We start from the raw sequence: 20,805 nt of genomic DNA on the forward strand, positions 1-20,805 counted from the left end.
AAATTGTTTCTATTTCCTAAAGAAAAAAAATCTTGTAATTGAATATTAATGTTGAAAAAAGGAAAGTTTACAGGAAATATCCTTCACCAGCTAATGACTGAAGCAATGCCTCTACTGGAATGGAGAATGGTAAGGTCTGGGCCTGACATTTTTATGTTTTCACGTGAGCCAGGCTACATGCTATTTCCGTAGTGAGGAAAATGATTTGAAACTCAGGTGTGTCTCGTGGCCCTAATGACTTTATTTTCTTTTTAGTTTTAAATTTGAAGTAGCACTTGCAGGTAATATACTATCTGGGCACCCCTGCAGACAGGACTGTCAGTCGATGAGCACTGTCAGTCGTGAGTTCTGAGTATTGCGAAGGTGCAGGGTAGAAGGTACGAAGGTGAGAAAGGTGGGAAAGCCTGGAGCCTGTGTGAAGAGCAGCATGGCCTTGGTGTGGCCCGGGCATGGATGTGGAACCGCGAGAAGAGAGATGCTGACGTCGGCTGCGGCCACAGGCTCTGGGGTTAGGCTGTTCTCATCTTTGGTTTTCTGTAGGTTCACTGTGATTGGTGTACCAGAGTATTGTTTTTATTGTTTGCTTACTTGGGAGTCACAGGCCTTCCTGTCTAATCTGTTCTGGAAACTTCTCTGCTGTGATTTCTTCTGCCTGTTTCCTCACACCTCCATTGCTGGGAACGCAATCCCGTGTGTTATCCTTTGCTTCTATAGCCCATGTCTCATGATTTTCCTCTATTTCTTTCCTCTTGTATCTCCTTATTTCATTCTGGATATCTTCTACTGATTTATTTTCCATTTCACTTCTGACCCTCTGTAAGTCTATTCTGATGCTAAATCCACATATTGAGTTTTAACATGTATTTTTTTTCAGTCCTTGTTATTCCATTTTATTTTTTTAAATTATTTTTTGTAGAGATGGGGTCTCCCCACGTTGACCAGGCTGTTCTCAAATCCTGGTCTCCAGCAATCCTCCTACCTCGGCCTTCCAGAGTACTGGGATTACAGGCGGGAGCCTTCGTGCCCTCTGTTTGATTTTTAAAAACCATCTCCAGTTCTCTGCCAAAATTATTAATCCTGTCTTTTATTTATTTGAACATATTATGCATATTTCTTTTGAAATAACTGTCTTTTCTGGCTCCGCTTAATTTCTGTTTTTCTTATCTGTTGTTTTCAATCGTATGTTCCGTATCTAATATGCCTGGTTAGTTTGTCTTTATCTTCCTAGCAGGGACTGAGATGATGTGGAGCTGGGGTTCTGCCTCTGCAAGGCTGGCTGTCCCCAGGGAGTGTGGGCTTCTGACGCCGGTTCACCTCTTCTTCCACGGGTTTCTTCTCCCATGACTCACTGACTTAGTCGCTGGGCAACGTCTACAAATCGCTGGGGCTTGTTTGTTTGTTTGCATCTTGTCCAGCTTTTCTGAGGGCTCACAGTGAGGAGTCTATTTCAAACTACTTAGTCCACCATTCCTGGCGAGGATGGGTGAATTTTAATGGCCACTTAAGAAAACTTCTCTAAATAGAGTTTATCCTTCTCTGAGAAGAGAACAGTAAGAGGCCAAGTCAAGAGAAACGATTTTTGAGATGAACACATAGGTCACTGTTTGCAAAAGACACACTAAACACCTGTAATGGCATTATTTCAGTTTCTCTTAAAGAGTGAAAAAAAATATGATTCCATGAAGAATTATAGAATCTCATAAGCTATAGCTTCCATTAGATTTTTTTTTGGTTTAATACCCATTTTTAATGGCAAAAATCACTCTATAAATCAGTCAGAGTCTCGTTTTTTTAAGACTTATTTTAAATACACTTGTTTCAAATTTGTTGATACTTTTTTTTTTTTTTTTTTTTTTTTGAGATGGAGTCTCGCTCTGTTGTCCAGGCCGGAGTACAGTGGCCCAATCTTGGCTCACTGCAGCCTCCACACTGCCAGGTTCAAGTGATTCTCGTGTCTCAGCCTCCCGAGTAGCTGGGATTATAGGTACCCGCCAGCATGCCTGGCTAAGTTTTCTTTCTTTATTTTTTTTTTATTTTTATTTTTTTAGTAGAGACAGGGTTTTGCCATGTTGGCTAGGCTGGTTTTGAACTCCTGACCTCAAGTGATCTGCCTGCTTCAGCCTCCCAAAGTGCTGGGCTTACAGGCGTGAGCCACCACGCCTGTCCTGTTGAGACTTTATTTTGAGGATCCAGTTAAGCAATTTTTTTACCTCTGTAATCTTAGCTTGCAGTATGTAGGTCATTGACATTGATAGTTACACATCTTTTCAGAGGGAGAAATATAAAATATTATGATGAATTTTGACCTGTTTTCTTTGTTACTTGTTGAATATCATCAGACACAGAACCCAAAGAAGCTCTGTATAGATACCAGCACTCTGACAGAAATACATGAATATAATTTTTTTATCCAAGTATTTGGTTTATTCTACTCCTTCTGGATTTTGTTGTTCAAAATATTGATTATTATCCTCAGCAACATTTTTAATGCGAGTTATCAACAGGATAGCTTTTTATGAGTGGCTAAGTTTTAGAATCTCGTTTTGGAGCCATCTCTGCCAATCCAGCTTGTTGCATGTGAAGGCAAGCTGTGGGTCAGAGCACAGAAATGTTTACAGAGGCTTTCCTGAGCCTGGAGACCTGGAGAGATATGAAGGAACAAATAGAGCATACTTATTTTGATAGTGGTTTAAAAAAATTAAAGAATTACACACCAGATAGAATGCTTAAATTCCTAAAAGTTTCTCAAATAGGGTGCAAAACAAGTAATAGCTTGCATATGCTCTGATACTTGCTTGTTCTTACATCTTTGCTAGAATATGAGCCCATAAGGACATAGTCTATATCCTGTTCATCTCTTAATACTCAGCAGGATATAGCATCACAAACAAAGTAAGTGTTCAGTAAATATTTTCTGAGTAAATAAGAGATGCATGAATTTCCCTTTTACTTTTTGAGTGAACATGTTTAAAACATTTCTGGTGCTCTTAACCATCACTCAGTAATCATGGAATCATCATCATGTACTTCACTTATTTTTGAATATTCTTCCTAAACTTGAGAGACGGTCTTCTTTCAGTAAAGGATGGATTCTCTTCTTCAAGACTGTGCATTGCAGTGCAGTGTTGCTAAAGCGTTGCCCCCAGAGCCAGATGCCTGGGTTCAATCCCAGCTCTGCTACTCACCTGCTCTGTGAGTTCCATGGTGTTGAACAAATTACTTAATATCTGTGCCTCTACTTCTTTGTGTATAAAACAGGGATAATATTAATAATAGTACCAGTTTCCTCAAAGGGTTTGTGCTAATTGAATTGAAACATGCAAAGAGTTTAAGATAGTACCTGATATATAGAACTGCTCAAAAAATGTTAGCTATTTTCTTCAGCACAAACTTGGGTGAGGGTCATGTCTGCATATTGACTGTCCTTTGTTTTGCAGCTATAACTTGGAGGAGAGTAGGTCTCTCTGACCTGCCTCCTCTTTTCCCACTCCCAGAGACCACCATGTGTCTTTAATGAAAATGACCCTCAAAATTCCGGGACAGTCCACACAGTGTCTCTTGTTGGACTTACTGACCACAGGCATGCCAGGGCCAAAATAGAGTCTCTGGGCATGGGGTGAGGATAGGAGTATAGCCTTTCCTAAAAGCTCCTCCAGTGATTCTGAGCTGATGGTCATCCTCCCATTGAGAATCTTTGTTTTGGGGGTGAGATGTAGGCCATTAGCATGAAACTGTGCTCTGTCATCTCACCCAGGAGGCAGAAGGCTGAGTTCTGCGGTCAGAAATGCCCGCTTGGGGGATCTGCTTCCTCAGTTTTTGAGAGATGCTTTCCTCATCTCCAATATCACTAGAATCTTCCTGAAAGAACTGAGATCTGTCAATAGACCTGTGTGAGTTGTGATAGGGTACTTACAGCTGTCATTTATTGAGCATTGTGACCTCTTTTTAGATTGAGTTTTCTATTTCTCAGTCATATGGAGACGCTGAAAAGAAAGTATATTTCAGAGAGCTCCAATCATGTCTTTATTGCGGAGGCAGTAGATTGGGAATTACAGCTCATTTGGGTCTGGCTTCCCCAGGGAAGGAGCCTTGCAGTGGAAAGAAGATAAAAGGGTCCCAGTGGTGGGAATAAAAAGAGTGCTAGATGCCCAGAGGGTGGGAAAGGCCTAGCCCAGATGCAGTGTGGCAGGCCAGCTGGAGGCAGGAGGAAAGAGAGCTGCAGGGACACAGATGCCTTCCTGAGCAGGGAAAACAGAATACTTGAGCCACTTTTCATATAAAATGGATGATTTTCCTGCCGTTTCCTGTCCTTCAAGTAAAGGGTCCTGGAATGAGTACTTCACTGTTGTAATGGAGACACTAATATTTTGTGAATGCAGTTTTACAGTTTGCAGTAATGCCAGGCCTTTGGCTGTTTTCCATTAGATGGTGCACTTGGCTGGAAGCATACACTCTTGTAGCTTTGATTTTAAATTTAACTTTCAAGTTGAAAGAGCAGTGACTCATCCAAAGAACAGGTGATATTTATTTTTTTTTTCTTGAACATACAGCACGGGTATGTTGTTATCACACATTTAGGGGAAGTGCCACACTTCCTCGAACATGACACCCTCTGTAAATATCCATGTAAATCATTTCCATTGTTCAGACCTGCTGTACGCAGAAACATAGGGCCTTTAGTGCCGACCACCCGGCCGGTGAGGTCTGTAAGATCGAAGGTGCCCTTGGTTTCCAACACAGCTGTTTCAGTGATCTGTAATTGCTTTGATAAATCACTTTTGGCAGAGTGTACCCAGAGCTGGCAGTGGCGGGGATGTGCTGGTTGTAACAGGTGTGGGGTCTATCAGCAGATGTTGCTTGATGAAGCCATTTAAAAAACAGCTGCCTCTTGATAGCCTAACAGTTGCCGTCAGCCCCCATTAGCATGTTTTTTTCTTGCTGTGTATGAGATAAAATATTTCTACAGAAAACATTAAATAGGATCTTCAAAGAACTCCATCTTTTTAAAAATGTGTTTTCTTTGTTCAATAACTGATTTTGCATGCCTTGTAAATATGTGGTTCAGAAATTGTCAAATGTGTTTTGGACTGGACGTGGTAGAAATGAGGACCAACCAGGGTGGATCTCCTGTGCCTCAGTGGTCGTCTTAGGCCATGTAAATGTAGAGGCCATGGACGGAGGACATTTCCCACTGGGAGACCCACAGGCACTGAGAGAGGAGCTAGCCAAAGAAATCTATTTAAGATCTGCTGCTTTGGCCAGGCATGGTGGCTCACGCCTATAATCCCAGCACTTTGGGAGACCAAGGTGGGTGAATCACCTGAGGTCAGGAGTTTGAGATCAGCCTGGCCAACAGGCAAAACCCTGTCTCTACTAAAAGTACAAAAAATTAGCTGGTTGTGGTGGTGCACACCTGTAGTCCCAGCTACTCGGGAGGCTGAGGCAGGAGAATCACTTGAACCCAGGAGGTGGAGGTTGCAGTGAGCCGAGATCCTGCCACTGCACTTTGGCCTGGGCAACAGAGCAAGATTCCACCTCAGAAAAAAGAAAAAAAAGAAAAGGAAAGAAAAGCTCTGCTGGTAGGCATTCTATGCACTGAGCAAAGGAGAGATGTGCAGGCCCAATTTAAATAGTTACAGCTGCTAGCTCCTAAGGTCTAGCTTACTACATGCACCATCTGGGGGGAGTGAGCTTAATGATAGTAAACTGTGCTAAATTGGTCTAGAAATATCAAATTAATCTGTTTGAGATATGCAGAAACTCAAACAAAATAATAGCTTGCTGAAGTAGCAAACTTGAATCCTTATTTTTATTTTAAAAGGGAGTAAAGGGCCTGGAGATAAAAAGTGCTCTGCACTGCGCCTCCCTGGTATGAGTCCTTCTCCTTTAGGCAGCGGCCCCTTCCCGCGGAGCTGTTCACACCAAGCGACCCTCCCACCGCGCTGCTCCCACCACCCCGTGTCCACCCCGTCCTCGAACGCCTGATGTCTCAGCACATCACCGGCATTCTCTTCCTCTTACCACTAATTAGTTCGAGACTGTGACTCACTTCTGTCCAACAAGACGTGAAGGGAAGCCTTCCTGGGAGGTTTCTGGAAAGTGTTCTCTCACTTGTGATAGCCCTGGGAAGAAATGCTCCCCGGGTCCTCAGAGCTTTGTTGTGGCTGGACGCATCTCCTGGAACTGCCACAGCCGAGGAGGAAGCCAAGAGAGTGAACCAAAGAAAGGAAGGGCGGAGGGCGGGGGAGGCCTGCAAACCTTACGGCTTATTTCCACTGACATCAGAGACTCGTGTTAATAAGGGACAAGTGGCTTCATTTGCTATGCTCCTCAGACACGGGGTAAGGTAGACACAGAAATGCAGAGCTGCACGCATTTGTCCTAAAGGCTAGAATTTACTTTAAATGTGAGTGGTTTTCCCAGGAAAGGTGTATGTCTGTTCTCTTGAGGAACAATTATTTCCTCCCCAATTCTTTCTCTCTCTCTCTCCTGACTTCGTGATTCGCCCACCTCGGTCTCCCAAAGTGCTAGGATTACAGGCGTGAGCCACCGTGCCCGGCCCTTTTTTTTGTATTTTAGTAGAGACAAGTTTTCACCATGTTGGCCAGGATGGTCTGATCTCCTGACCTGGTGATTCGCTCACCTCAGCCTCTCAAAGTGTTAGGATTACAGGCGTGAGCCACCACGCCCGGCCTAATTTTTGTACTTAGTACAGACGGGGTTTCACCATGTTGGCCAGGTTGGTCTCAAACTCCTGACCTCAAGTGATCCACCCGCCTTGGCCTCCCAAAGTGCTGGGATTACAGGCTTGAGCCACCGTGCTTGACCCTCAATTATATTTATTTCTTTGCCTTTCCTTACGTCTTTAACTCTTCACACTTTTAAAAAAGTTATTGCCTTCCAAATAATATTTAGGAATATAAATTATTTGATATTAATCCAGGGTAATTTCGATTCGTTTTTTAAAAAGGGGAATAAAAACATGATTATTCAGCAGGGGTTAAATAGAATGACAAAAACTGCAATTCAAAATTAATGAGGCATTATAACAGGGTTTGTTAAAAAAATTATGAGGCATTTAAAATAGATTTTTGGCATATCCTTTTGTGACTTTTGGATATGATTTTAGACTTAGTTCATATATCAATAGTGAGTCTTTATAGGAAAAGAATATAATATTCAGTGATTGTCAACCCAGAGCAGCTCGGTATGAAGCACTTCTTCTTCTGGTCTCCCTTATCGGTGATTTTCAATTTTGAAAACTTTTTTTTTGAAGTTGTGTTGTTTTATTTTTCTGCAGAAATATCTTCTGCTTTTCATTTTGAAGTATATTTGCTATTTATTTGCAATCTAGTTCTCATCATTAAAAGCAGTACTAAAATATTATCCCAGAATTTATAGGTTGTGTCTTTTTGTCCTTTTTTTGTTTTTGGTATTTTTCTGTCACTTTACTTCCTCAGGTGAAGTTTTAACAAAAATGAGGGACCATGGATAGGAAAGTAGGAATCAAACAGTTTACAGGGTTGAAATTGTGGTATAATTCTTCTTTTGTTTTGTTTTGTTTAAAGACAGGGTCTTGCTCTGTTGCCCAGGCTGGAGTGCTGTGGCGAGATCATAGCTCACTGCAGCCTTGATCTCCTGGGCTCCAGTGATCCCTCCAACCTTGGCCTTATGAGTAGCTGAGACTCCAGGCAGATGCCACCACACTCAGCTAATTTTTTTTGTTTGTTTTAGAGATGGGATTCGACTGTGTTGCCCAGGCTGGTCTTGAACTCTCGGCCTCAAACCATCCACTTACCTGGGTCTCCCAAAGTGCTGGGATTACAGGCATGAACCACCATGCGTGGCCCATGGAGTAATCCTTGTGGAGTTGGAAGGTAGAGGTGTGTATGTGTCTGTTTCTCAAAATAGTAGCATTAGCCAGGAAATCCATGAATTTGCATAGTTTTCCCCAAGATCAGCCCATTTGCTTTGGTGAGTTTGGGGTTATACTTAGAGTGGGTCGTATAAGGAGTTTCTGCCCTACACCTTAGCTTAAGCAATTTGAGCACATTGTTTTTTGAGTTCATCAGCAAAGATCCAGAGCTCAGAGGCGGTCTTTCCTCTGCAGGTGAGAGTGCACCCTCCCTGTACCTCACGGCCTTGGGCTCCGTGGCTTCTTTCCTCCTGCCGCTGCCCCTTATTCTGGGTGGGCTGGAATTCCCTATGGCCCTCTGTCTGGGGAAAGGGGATGTTTGGATGTTCCTGGGTGTCACCTGTGCGTGCCCCCTATGCTGTCCTCCCACCTGCCCTGTCTTGCAAGCATGGCCTGCACCCTTCTCCCACACACCTGGACCCCAGGCTTATTTTTCCTCTGCCTGCCCAGCCCCTCTTCCTGGAGAGGATGATGTGAAAATAAGAACTGACGTTGGGGGTCCCCAGTGACTTCCACAAGGAGCAAGGAGCTGGGTGCATGTGTAGACCCTGTGGGAGCTTTAGTGTTAGATACCGAGTTTGCTAGATGAAACATCTTTTTAATTGAGGTGGTGCAGATGTATTGTTTGAACACTTTAGACACTAATGATGAACTACTTGGAGGTACCTTTTTTTTTTTTTTGCTATGAAACTTAGAAAAAAATATTTAACATAGTAAGTATTGAAAACTGATACTGGTGCTGTATGGATCACTATTACTGTATTATTTGAGACTGTTCAGAAAAGGTATTATAGTTTTTAGAAAAACAGAGCAACCTGAATATTAAAAGTCTCTGAATTTGAGTAAAACACAGTCCACATAAGGGAAAAAATATATAAGGAAGGACAATTAAATTATGAAACTGTTACTATAAGAAAGTTAAAGGCTGAGCACAGTGGCTCATGCTTGTAATCCCAGCAGTTTGAGAGGCTGAGGCAGGAGGATCGCTTGAGGCCAGGAGTTCAAGACCAGCTTGGGCAAAGAAGTGAGACCTCATCTTTACTAAAAATAAGTTTTTAAAATATTAGTTGGACATGATGGTGGCCACCTGTGGTCCCAGCTATTAGGGAGGCTTGAGCCCAGGAATTCGAGGCTGCTCTGGGCCATGATTGTACCACTGTACTCCAGCCTGGGCAAGAGTGAGACCCTGTCTCAAAAATAAGCACACAAAAAAGAAAGTTAAAGATTTTAGTCTCAATTTTTTACATTGAACCCATCTTTAGATCACAGAATGTATAAAATTAAAAATGGGGGATATCAACATTATTATATTTAATGTTATAGCTTATTATTATATTTAATAAGCTACTCATTTAAAGATCTGAGGTCTCTTGGGTCCACAGACTGAGTCTTTCTGAAGGTGCTTTACATGATGTAGCTGCCAGGGATCTAGGTCATATAATATCCTCAGGATGGGATTTGAAGACATTTTTCCAGAATTTATCTTTTTTCATATTGGATTTTATTTTTTTTAATTTCCTCTATAGTCAAAATTTATGTAAATGTATGATTCTGATAGTACTGTATATATTTAGATGGGTTTATACTGGTCATGAACAAGGTTAATAATCTTTGTGAATATGTGGATTATCTCCTTTTTTTAGTTATTCTTAAGGAAAATTAATTTCACTGTTTACCAAAGAGCTGATACCTAAACCCAAAAGATTTCAAAGAATTTTTTTTTTTAAATGTTTCTATTTATCACTAAGAAAATGAGTATATCTGTTTAACTTGACCTACCTCTGGTCTTACTAAAACAAAATCAGCTCTACTATTTCCCAAATAATCATCCATTCAATACTCTTTCTCTCTGTCTCTCCCCGCTCCCTCATCTCTATTCATTTAGAACTTTCAGAAAATTCTTTTGTGTAGTTAGTGTTTCATGTTGGTTATTGTTTCTCACTGGTCAGTGGATTATTTCACGTGACCACCTTTTTCACGTTTGCTCTGATTGCCTTTGGATGCGCCTAACTGTGTGCTTTTCCTATTAAGAAAAAGAATCCTGCATGTTTTTTTGTCATTGAATAACAATGTTAAAAACAGAAAAGCGTTGTTTTTCTTCTTTGTAGTAGGCATTCTGTAGTAGATACCTTGACATACTTAAATTTGTGAGATGTGTCCAGAAGAATGGAAGAGTAATATCTCATATTAACATATTGCTAATAATAAGATAAAGGTTTCAGCTTCCTGGAGCTGTCCATATAATAGAATTTTGTACATGTTTTTTCATTTCTGAGATCCTTATACTTTGGGTTTTTTATTATTTTTTTTTGAGACAAAGTCTCGCTCTGTCGCCCAGGCTGGAGTGCAGTGGCTCGATCTCCGCTCACTGCAACTTCTGCCTCCGGGGTTCAAGCGATTCTCCTACCTCAGCCTTCCAAGTAACTGGGATTACAGGTGCCTGCCACCACACCCAGCTAATTTTTGTGTTTTTAGTAGAGACGGGGTTTCACCACGTTGGCCAGGCTGGTCTCGAACTCCTGACCTCAAGTGATTTGCCTACCTTGGCCTCCCAAAGTGCTGGATTACAGATGTGAGCCACCATGCCCGGCTCTGAGATCCTCATTCTTTTAACTAAAATGTTAAGATATATGCTTTATGCTTTTGCTGCCTCTCGTGTTTCATGAATGCAAGTAAACCCATGAGTAACTCATGAATACACATAAACTTGTGGGTCTCCAAACCATGCCCTGCCAGTGGCCATGCCACAAGAATCAGAGGCAGTACCTTCACTTTGTGGTTGCTATATTATTCCACCATTATAAGCTTTAGTAGAAAATGTAGATACAGTTGTTAAACTGAAGGAGTGTTGTCTCAAACTGAAGGAGAAAAGTAGTGTTGCTGCTATAAGATGAATATAAACCAAGTGGTATCTTTTCTACCATCCAAATAGCAATTAGGAAAGTCCTTCTTTGCTCATACCATTCCAAAGGGAATCGTCTTACTCTTTCTCTAAATCTCCTTACAATGGAGGCTGCTACAGTTTAAGTATCGCAGGTCTTTTTTTTCAGATTTCACCTGCAGTGCCTATAAATTTGGGGGAATGCCTTTTTTGTTTTGGGGTGCCCAACATACTCAGTGGATCTTGGGCCTACCATAAAGTGACCTTCCTTACTCACCTGTAAGGCTGAGAACACCGTAAGCAAGGTACCAGGCTTGTTTCCCCAAGAGGGCTTTGTAAGCGTTGGTGCCATAAAATCAACCTGAGGACTTAGGTGACTGGTTATTTCTGAGTAAGTGAATATCACTCTCAAATATGACATTCCAGCAAAGGCCGTGGTTGCATAGCCACTGTTTTCAGTTGTGTCCTGGTAACTAGGAAGATGGATTGTTTTTAATCTATGCAAATAATTATATTGCCCTGAAAAGAAGGATACTCAATTACAGTTTCACAATTCTGGAGGGATCAGGCAGGGATAGTGAGATACCATTTCCAAATGTTTCCTTTCTGTTTATAAAAGCACAGTGGACTGAATTGTTACGAGATACAGAGAGGCAGAAGAGAAAGGGTCCCTTATGTATCCAGAATATAGAGCATTAAAATAGCAACAACACTGCAAACAAAAGCCACAGTCCTCCTTCAGTAGTTCATCTGGGCCTAGTCATTAATTTTTGTTCCACTTGATCTTGGGTTAGTCTCGTGAATCCCTCTGCTTCTCAATGAGAGTTATAGAAATCCTCTTCCCTTGGTGGGGTCTCAGCATTATTTAGACAATGCCATAAGAAGCCTGTACCCAAAAGTACCCAGCATGGTTCTTCTCCACGGGGCTCTAAAAGAGCCCCCTCTTGGTCGAAGGTAAGTCACTCTGGCCTATAACTGATTGCAGATGCTGATCAGGGAAGTGTCAGAGAAAAATATAAATCTGTAGGTGACAAAAGAAATGGCTGTGGTTATCATATTACTGATAATTTTCAAAACTAAATTTATCGAGAGTTCATTACAAGAGTATTGGCAACTGATAAGTAAAGTTAGTTATGGTATGCAAAATGGAGTCAACCCAAAAAAGTTCTAGATACAGCATCTGGAAACACCATAATTAACCTTATTTTAAAAGAACAGTGGATGTTACATCTAATTTATAAAAATGGAAGAATATAATCTTTACAGAAAAAATCTTCAGATATAACAAAATAGTCCCAAGACATAACACACAATGAATATGCCAAGCATATAATTAGAATAAACAAAGAATGTCACATAAAGAGGGTTAGTTTGGAGGGGACATAAACACCTATATATTAATAACATATATTTAACCTAGGGCTGGCTAAGTATCTTTTTTGATTTGACAACTTGTCCCCATATAACTTATCAATAGTAACAGATCAAATGGATCTCCTGATTATTTTGAGCATCTGTCTTTTATTAAAGTAAAAGCACAAATACTTGTTATTTTCCAGGTATGTCTGGGGAATCTCAGACAGTTTTTTGTTTTGTTTTGTGTTTTTGAGATGGAGTCTCACTCTGTCACCCAGGCTGGAGCGCAGTGGCCTGATCTCAGCTCACTGCAAACCTCTGCCTCCTGGGTTTCCTCTGCCTCCTGGGTTTCAAGCCATTCTCCTGCTCCAGCCTCCCAAGTAGCTGGGATTACAGGTGCCTGCCACCACGCCTGGGTAATTTTTGTATTTTTAGTAGAGACGGGGTTTTGCCATGTTGGCCAGGCTGGTCTCAAACTCCTGACCTCAGGTTATCCGCCCACCTCGGCCTCCCAAAGTGCTGGAATTATAGGGATAAGCCACCATGCCCGGCCTCAGACAGTTTGAAGTACAAAATATATCATTTAGGATTTGATTTGGGGAAGGTAAAATATCAAAAATTATCAAGAAATTTTGAATACCTGATTCCAGTAGGCTCATGTAACTTAGAAACAATATTTGACTACTTATTTCATCGAAATGACTGTAAAAGATTTTAAAAGTAAACACAGAGGTAACATGATTGTAAAGAATCTTAGCTCTTTCCTAAGAGACAGGATTTCTTGAATACTCAAGGGCATAATAAAGTCAATATAAACCAAAGAAGGTTATTCTCATAAAACACAGAATCTTTGGAATCTAAGCCAATTGTACAGAAAAAAAGAATAAACCCTTATTTTTTTTAGGTGAATGTGGTAAACAGTAAACCAAAGAAATGGGCTCATCAATATTGAGCAAACTTTTCTCTTTTTAAAAAATCTTTAGTCTTTATTTTAAGAGATCATCTGCATTTTTTCTGTAATAAACTTAAAAGATATCCACCTGTTTCTTCAGATTTATTTATTCTTTAGCAATTTAAGCATTGAAATGACAGTTTTGTCTCAATCCTTGATAATGCTATATTTTTTGTATTTCAAATGTTTAGCTTTCACATGGAGAAAAAGAAACACAGGCATAAACCTTTATTCTATCCGCCTGCTAGTCCCGCAACACGATTTTAATAAAGTGTTCCTGATACTTTAACAATTTCTATGATGTCTGCAGAGATATATCAGCAAGAGTGATTGTAAAGTAGCTAGTCTTATAAGTCAAGAATTATGATCTTTGATCTGCTGCTCAATCCATTTCCAGATCTGATCTACATTATTTTCTAGCTCTTCTGGTTTACTGCTGGGCAGCTGATGCACGACTTCTTCCTTGTAAGATGCCGTGGCTTCTTCATAAAGAACTTGGAAAATCTCACACTGAATATTGTCTTTCAGTTTCTTCTCATTATAACCCTTCGTTTCAAGTCTTTCGTACAGTACGTTGGCATCTGTTCTCAGCACAAAAACTGTATGAAACCAGCATTCAGGGAAGATATCACAACCGTGGTAATCAACGATAACTCCACATTCTCTCATTTGGTTATCTCACTCATCAGCTACTCTGTCATCATCTGAAACGGGACAATCATACTCTTCATCATAGCCATCGTACAATTGCTCTTCTCGAGCTAAATCATCCACATTGATGTATTTCAATCCTGATTCTGATTTTGATATGTGGTTTTACCAAACCCTAGTGTACCTGGATTTCTATGACATGTTTCCATCACAAAGTTGGAGCAAACTGACACTTTAGGATTGAACTCAGGGAGTCTGTGGGGTCAAAACTAACTTCATAATATTACTATGATTTTAACATGCAATGGGTTCACCTTGCTATCTCCGGAAAAAAAAAAATGCACCACTGCACCCCCCCAAGGGCGACAGAGCAAGACCCTGTCTCTCAAAAGTAAATAAATAATTTTAAAAATTATTGTTGAAAAAGGTTTGTGAGATTAATGCTTCAATTTGGTTAAGCACAAATTTACATTTTTTTCATAGTCTTAAACCTTAAGTAGGAGTAACGTTCACTTATTTGATCAGTAAATCTGTATAGCTTTTGTAAGAACATGCACAAGTAGAATAACAATGTGTAATCTGGCTGGGCACAGTGACTATGCCTATAACCCTAGCACTTTGGGAGGCCGAGATGGGAGGATTGCTGAGACCAGGAATTTCAGACCAGCCTGGGCAACATAGCGAGAGACCCCATCTTAAAAAATAATAATAATGGCCGGGCGCGGTGGCTCACGCCTGTAATCCCAGCACTTTGGGAGGCCGAGGCGGGCGGATCACAAGGTCAGGAGATCCAGACCACGGTGAAACCCCGTCTCTACTAAAAATACAAAAAATTAGCCGGGCGCGGTTGTGGGCGCCTGTAGTCCCAGCTACTCGGGAGGCTGAGGCAGGAGAATGGCGTGAACCCGGGAGGCGGAGCTTGCAGTGAGCCGAGATCGCGCCACTGCACTCCAGCCTGGGCGACAGAGTGAGACTCCGTCTCAAAAAAAAAAAAAAAAAATAATAATAATAATAATACTTAATGCTGACAACTAATAGAAGACATGACTATTTTTATTAAACCCCAAATATTCACCTAATCTCATTTGCCAAAGATTTACCTAAATATGTGAACTTGAATTCTTAAAACATTTATGTTTCTATAGGAATACTTTTTTTAGTCTGTTGAAAGTATTATTGGAAGTTCAATTTCCTTAATTTATGGGAATTTTAGGAATATTCAATTTATAGGTGCCTCTTTATTTCCAAGCCAGTCAGAACAGAACATCCTTAAGAGCGATCATATTCTCATTTGGTGAGACCATCTCGTGATGGTTATCCCAGGATGGGAGACAATAGCTGCTTTGAAAGCTCCCCTGCCACACTGGGCTTCCAGTACCAGAGCAGCTAACGACCCTGCCCTAACAGAAAATGCTGGGGAACAGGGCACAAGTGTTTACTTGGGTACCCTTCACGGGCACTCCTTTTACCTGGTGGACAGCCTGATTCCTTGTGGTCTGGTCCGGTATCAGGCATTCCTCGCGTGGAAAATGTGCTTATCCTGGCAGACGCCCTTGTGGCTCTTTTCTGACCCCTCTTCAGTTTATGACTGCCTGACTATCGCTCTGGTGCTCAGAGCCTGCCCTTGTGTTCTTCCCCGGCATCCCGGGGAAAACCCAGGCAGCCTGGGAGAGCCCCTGGTTCTTCAGATGGAATGTGCAAATTCAACACACCACCAAGATAGGAAATAAGTTCCAAGATTTATTACTTCCAGATCCTAGAGAGGGAGGGCGCCATGAGTTGGGAAGGCAGTGTTCTATCCCCAGGTCACAAGAAGAAAGAATGAAGTGTCAGGCATAGAGCAAGAGAGAGTGGGACCCATGGGCCAACACCTTTACTGGGGGCCAGGGCATTGTCCAAGCAGGTTTCCTGCAGGGAGTTTTAGTTGGTGAGTTTAAAACAGGCAGTCATGAGTTTCAGGATCACATAGCAACTGAGAGGTGGTCACTGTGGCATACTCCACAGTCCATGTAGGGGTGTGGGGCCGGCAGGGCCGGCCAGGTAGACTGTCCCTTAAAGAGGTCGTCACCAGAAAGAGGAGGTGCATAAGGCAGATCCTGGATCAACCACATTGAGGACTGGGGGTGGCAGGTGGAAGCTGTTGAGGGAAACTAAGCCCTGTTTCTGGTATGAGAAAGTTAAACTTATGTTCAAAATAGATGCCAAGGTATATAAAATTGTAAGTATTTACTACAGTGGCATTTCTGCAATACAAGACATACAAACAGACACAGATAATTTATAAGCCTCAATTCTAAAATTTCAGGCCAGGTGCGGTGGCTCACGCCTGTAATCCCAGCACTTTGGGAGGCCGAGGTGGGTGGATCACCTGAGGTCAGGAGTTCGAGACCAGCCTGGCCAACATGGTGGAACCCTGTCTCTACTAACAAAAATTAGCTGAGTGTGGTAGTGGGTGCCTGTGATCCCAGCTACTTGGGAGACTGAGGCAGAAGAATTGCTTGAACCCGGGAGATGGAGGTTGCAGTGAGCCGAGACTGCACCATTGCACTCCAGCCTGGGCAATAAGAGCGAAATTCCATCTCAAAAAAAAAAAAATAGAAAAAGAAAAAAAATTCAGTCATGGGCCAAACATAAAAGCAGAAATATAAAATTTTATTCCGATGTCTACTTCCTGATAGCATGAAATTCTTAATTGTTTTGAAGCCAAAGTAGAAAAGTAGACAAACAAAAAATACTAGCAAATCAGATTCTGTTATCTTTCACCCAACAGAGACAAGATCTGTATAAACCAGCAGTCCTTCCCCAAGTATATAATATACAAACCCCTTCATGTCTGTCATTTTCGTCAGCCCTGGGGTCCTTCAAATGCCTTTTGTTCCTTCTCATTTACTTCACATTGACTTTTCAAGACAATTGGTTATACTGCACAGTTGGTTACATTTGAAGTATTTAGTGTGAATTACAAACGTATATGAATAATGTTAATTCATTTTTGTTTATATATGTATATGCATGCATATACATATACACACACTCCTATAGAGTGAACATTTGGCTGAATGTACTACCAAATTGTTAAACAATAGTCATTTCTAGCTGGTGGAATTACAGGAAATTTGTATTTCTGATTATATATTTCTATAGCATTTACATTTTATGCAATTCAGCGTGCATTTCTTAGATAAGCAAAAAAAAAAATTAAACATTTAAAATTTTTTTTCAATTCCAGTTAACAGCAGATGTCAACACAACAAATAAGTTCCATTATCCATGCTTCTGTGTGTGGGGGATTTGCTTGACAGGTGCAAGAGAAGCACAAGCATTATTGTGCACCTGTGTCTGAAATGAGAATGAGGTTGCCTAGAAGTCTTGAGAAAAGTGGCTGACGAGTCTACAAAAACGCCCTTATTACCCGAGTCTACAAAAATGCCCTTTTTACCCTTTCTCACTTTGAAGTGTGTAAAGACGTTGACACACTTGGAGGTCTGCTGGCTAACTAGTGGAACAGATTCCTGGGGGAAATATTTTTTTTTTGCTCTTGTACCTCATATCTGGATTATTTTGGATTGCTTTTGGGATAGTATCTGAGTTTCTATCAGTTGGGCTGTTTTTTCCAGGAATATAAAGTTTTTTTTCTTTGATATATGCTTAAATATTTATTTTTAAGTGATGTAACTTTTCAAAAAACTTATTAAAGTTTATTTCTGTGGGAAAAATATTTTTTATGTTTTTGACTGTTTTTTGTTCCTTCTTGTTTGAAATCTCTAGCCAACAAGAACATTAGTCATGACAAGCATGCCATCTGAGTAAGTACTTGTTTTGATTTCTGTTCATTGTAAAATGTTAACCTTTTCTCTCATATACTGTAATTCTGGGTGCCTTTAGGCAATTTGTCAATCTGTTCCTGTATCACTTTTACTTTACAAAATTAATATCTGAGTTAGAAGGTCACTGAAAATTAAACATGTACCAAATGTGAGCAATTTAGCCTTGAAAATGCTGGGGTTGTTTAGGCAGCATTAAGAGGTGTGTGCTCATTTTGATGTTCTTTTGCTTGCTTGATACCAAATAACTTCATGAATGTTCAAGAAGTGGAACATCATTGACCAAAACATTTCCCTTAAAGGTCTTAAAGCAACACTGCAGCAGAAAGCTTTCCACAGCAGTATGAAAGTTGCTATCTGTGCGTTTTGTGGAAGGGTTAATAGCTTGTTGGCATGCTCTTATCATCTCCCTTAAACATTTAACACAACAAAGAACATCCAACAAAAATACAGTACTATATTCTTTGCAACAGATTTTTGAATTCCTGTTTAAAGGGGAAAACCATGTTTTTGATATCAATCATAGGTTTTAAGGTTTTAAGACATCCATCAAAACATTGGAACATTTCAGTGAAAAATATGCCGCAGAGAGGGGCACGTTTAGAACATTTTCAGTAGTGGGATCCTTTTCCTGCCGGTGGCTTAAAAATAAAAGGATTGATCATCGAATACCATACATTACATAGTGAAAAAGGGGGTCACTCAAAATTTTTGTAAATATATTATGAAATATATTGAACATCCTAAATAGTCTAATACAGAAGTGAATATTGAATATATGTGTAATATTTTTTAAAGTCTTTGTATTTTTCCAAAATAAAAAAAAAAAAATTACTAGTTAACTAGTTCTTTTCTCATTCAAGATTTAAAAATAAAACTTTTCATTTAGGCCATCTTCATGTCTTACTCTTTTTTTCTCCACATAGACTTCTTGTGATAGTTAAGAACAAGACCTGGACATTCTGATTTTATGTGGATTAGCTGTGCCTTGCAGAGACACTCGTTACTTATTGGCACATCCAGCAAGTAGCTGCCAGCCTCAGGATGGAGTTCTAGGGAGTGTCTGGTTTAGAGGTTTTTACTTTTTGTTTTCCTTTATCATTTTTGCCTTTATTTTTTTCCAAATTTAATTATTTTTCTTGACTCAAGCACAGATTCTCGGGTTGAAGTGGTGATGAGGCCCAGATCTTGACTCACATATCTTTTCTACCCTAAGGATCTCTAAGAATTTAAAAGCATGATATAATTCAGCCCTTTCATTTTACAGATAAAGAAACAGGTCTTGAGATGGACATACCTAAGATCACTAGAGACAAAACTAAGAAGGCTGGGTGCATTGGTTTACGCCTATAATCCCAGGGGCGTGAGTTGAGGGGCCCAGGTGGGCATATTGCTTGAGACTAGGAGTTCAAGACCAGCCTGGGTAACAGCAAAACCTTGTGTCTACAAAAAAATGCAGAAGTTAGCCAGACTTGGTGGTGAGTTGCCTATAGTCCCAACTACTTGGGAGGATAAGGCAGGAGGATCACTTGAGCCCAGGAGATCAACAACGCAGTGAGCCATGATTGTGCCACTGCACTCCAGCCTGGGCAACAGAGCAAGACCCTGTCTCAGAACAATAAAATAAAACTAAGGAACACCATCATTTGGAAGGAAGAGTGTTAGAGACAGTCTGTATAAGAGTCGACAATAACGTCTTCCTCTTTGGAATATAATTTTTGGAGAGGAGAGATGTTTCTTTCTTTCTTTCTTTCTTTTTGTTTTTTTTTTGAGATGGAGTCTCGCTCTGTCGCCCAGGCTGGAGTGCAGTGGCGCGATCTTGGCTCACTGCAAGCTCCACCGCCCAGGTTCCCGCCATTCTCCTGCCTCAGCCTCCCGAGTAGCTGGGACTACAGGGGCCACCACCACGCCCGGCTAATTTTTTTGTGATTTTAGTAGAGACGGAGTTTCACCATGTTATTGTGTATATCACAGTGTGGCTTAGAAAGCCCTTCACTGGGGATTTTTTAAATTTTCTGGGAGAGAGAAAACCAATGTCAGAACTAAAGGCATAGAAAGGTTATTATAAAAGGGAGGAAAGAACTGAGGGTTGTTTGGTAAGGAAGTTGGATGGAAGGAATATATTTTTTTAAAGGATATTTTAAGTATTAAGGGAATGACAGAGCAGGAGAGAAGCGGTAATGGTCATGAGCTTTGTGACAAATAGGTCCCAGATTTGATCTGATGATTTAATAAAAAGGGTCTTTTTTCCCCTTTTAGTAGAAAAACTGTGTGTTGATACTCAATAAATGTTACGTTTTCAAAATAAAATAAGTGAGGATCTTGGTTCTGAGCATGCACAGACAGGTTCAAATAGGCCTGAAAAACAAATTGTTGTGCCAATGGGAAGAGTGTTGGTCTGATGTCAGGGGCCTGGTTTCCTTTTTTTTTTTTTTTTTTTTTTTGAGGTGGAGTCTCGCCCTGTTGCCCAGACTGGAGTGCAGTGACACAATCACGGCTCACTGCAACCTCCACTTCCCGGGTTCAAGTGATTCTTCTGCCTCAACCTCCCGAGTAGTTGGAACCACAGGCACGTGCCACCACACCTGGTTAATTTTTGTAGCTTTTAGTGGAGACGGGGTTTCACCATGTTGGCCAGGCTGATCTTGAACTCCTGACCTCGTGGTCCGCCCATCTCGGCCTCCCAAAGTGCCAGGATTATAGACGGGAGCCACCACGCCCGGCCAGGGGCCTGGTTTCTGATGCTGGCTCTGTCCCTACCCGGCCCAGCCACTGTGGGAAGCCATTGACAACCTGTGGGCTTGTCTTCTGAGCCATTAAAATAGAATTGAGATCTGAAGTTTATTTCCCCAGGTTCCAAACCATTGATTGTAAGTCAGTTAAGACATAGGCACCATAACCAAAATCAGTTTAAAAGTTGGCTTTCTAGTTTTATTATTACTAATATTGAGTGTAACTGCCTTGATGTTCGTGTGCAACAAACTCATTCATTTTGTTCATTTTCCCCCCGATTTGATAGAAAGCAGAATGTCGTCATCCAGGTTGTGGATAAATTGAAAGGCTTTTCAATTGCACCAGACGTCTGTGAGACCACGACTCATGTGCTTTCCGGGAAGCCACTTCGCACCCTGAATGTGCTGCTGGGAATCGCGCGTGGCTGCTGGGTTCTCTCTTATGATTGGGTAAGCCCTGTGTGTGAACTGCATATTTTAAAACAAGGCATTTT

The 20,805-nt window shown here is 40.9% G+C and overlaps 1 protein-coding gene and 1 pseudogene across 2 annotated transcripts in view; one reads left to right on the forward strand and one right to left on the reverse strand.

Moving 5' to 3' along the window:
- The window catches only part of MCPH1 (microcephalin 1), a 240,996-nt gene that overhangs the window by 52,051 nt on the left and 168,140 nt on the right, over positions 1 to 20,805 (forward strand). For both annotated transcript variants that reach the window (XM_045397815.3, XM_045397817.3), the window contains exons 10-11: positions 17,524 to 17,561; positions 20,599 to 20,761. In XM_045397815.3, the coding sequence (XP_045253750.2) occupies positions 17,524 to 17,561; positions 20,599 to 20,761 (201 nt within the window). The remainder of the gene's footprint in view (positions 1 to 17,523; positions 17,562 to 20,598; positions 20,762 to 20,805) is intronic.
- LOC102144595 (adenylate kinase isoenzyme 6 pseudogene) lies at positions 13,459 to 13,964 on the reverse strand (annotated as a pseudogene).

The sequence above is a fragment of the Macaca fascicularis genome, chromosome 8 (assembly GCF_037993035.2).
Source record: "Macaca fascicularis isolate 582-1 chromosome 8, T2T-MFA8v1.1".
Classification (NCBI taxonomy): Eukaryota; Metazoa; Chordata; class Mammalia; order Primates; family Cercopithecidae; genus Macaca; species Macaca fascicularis.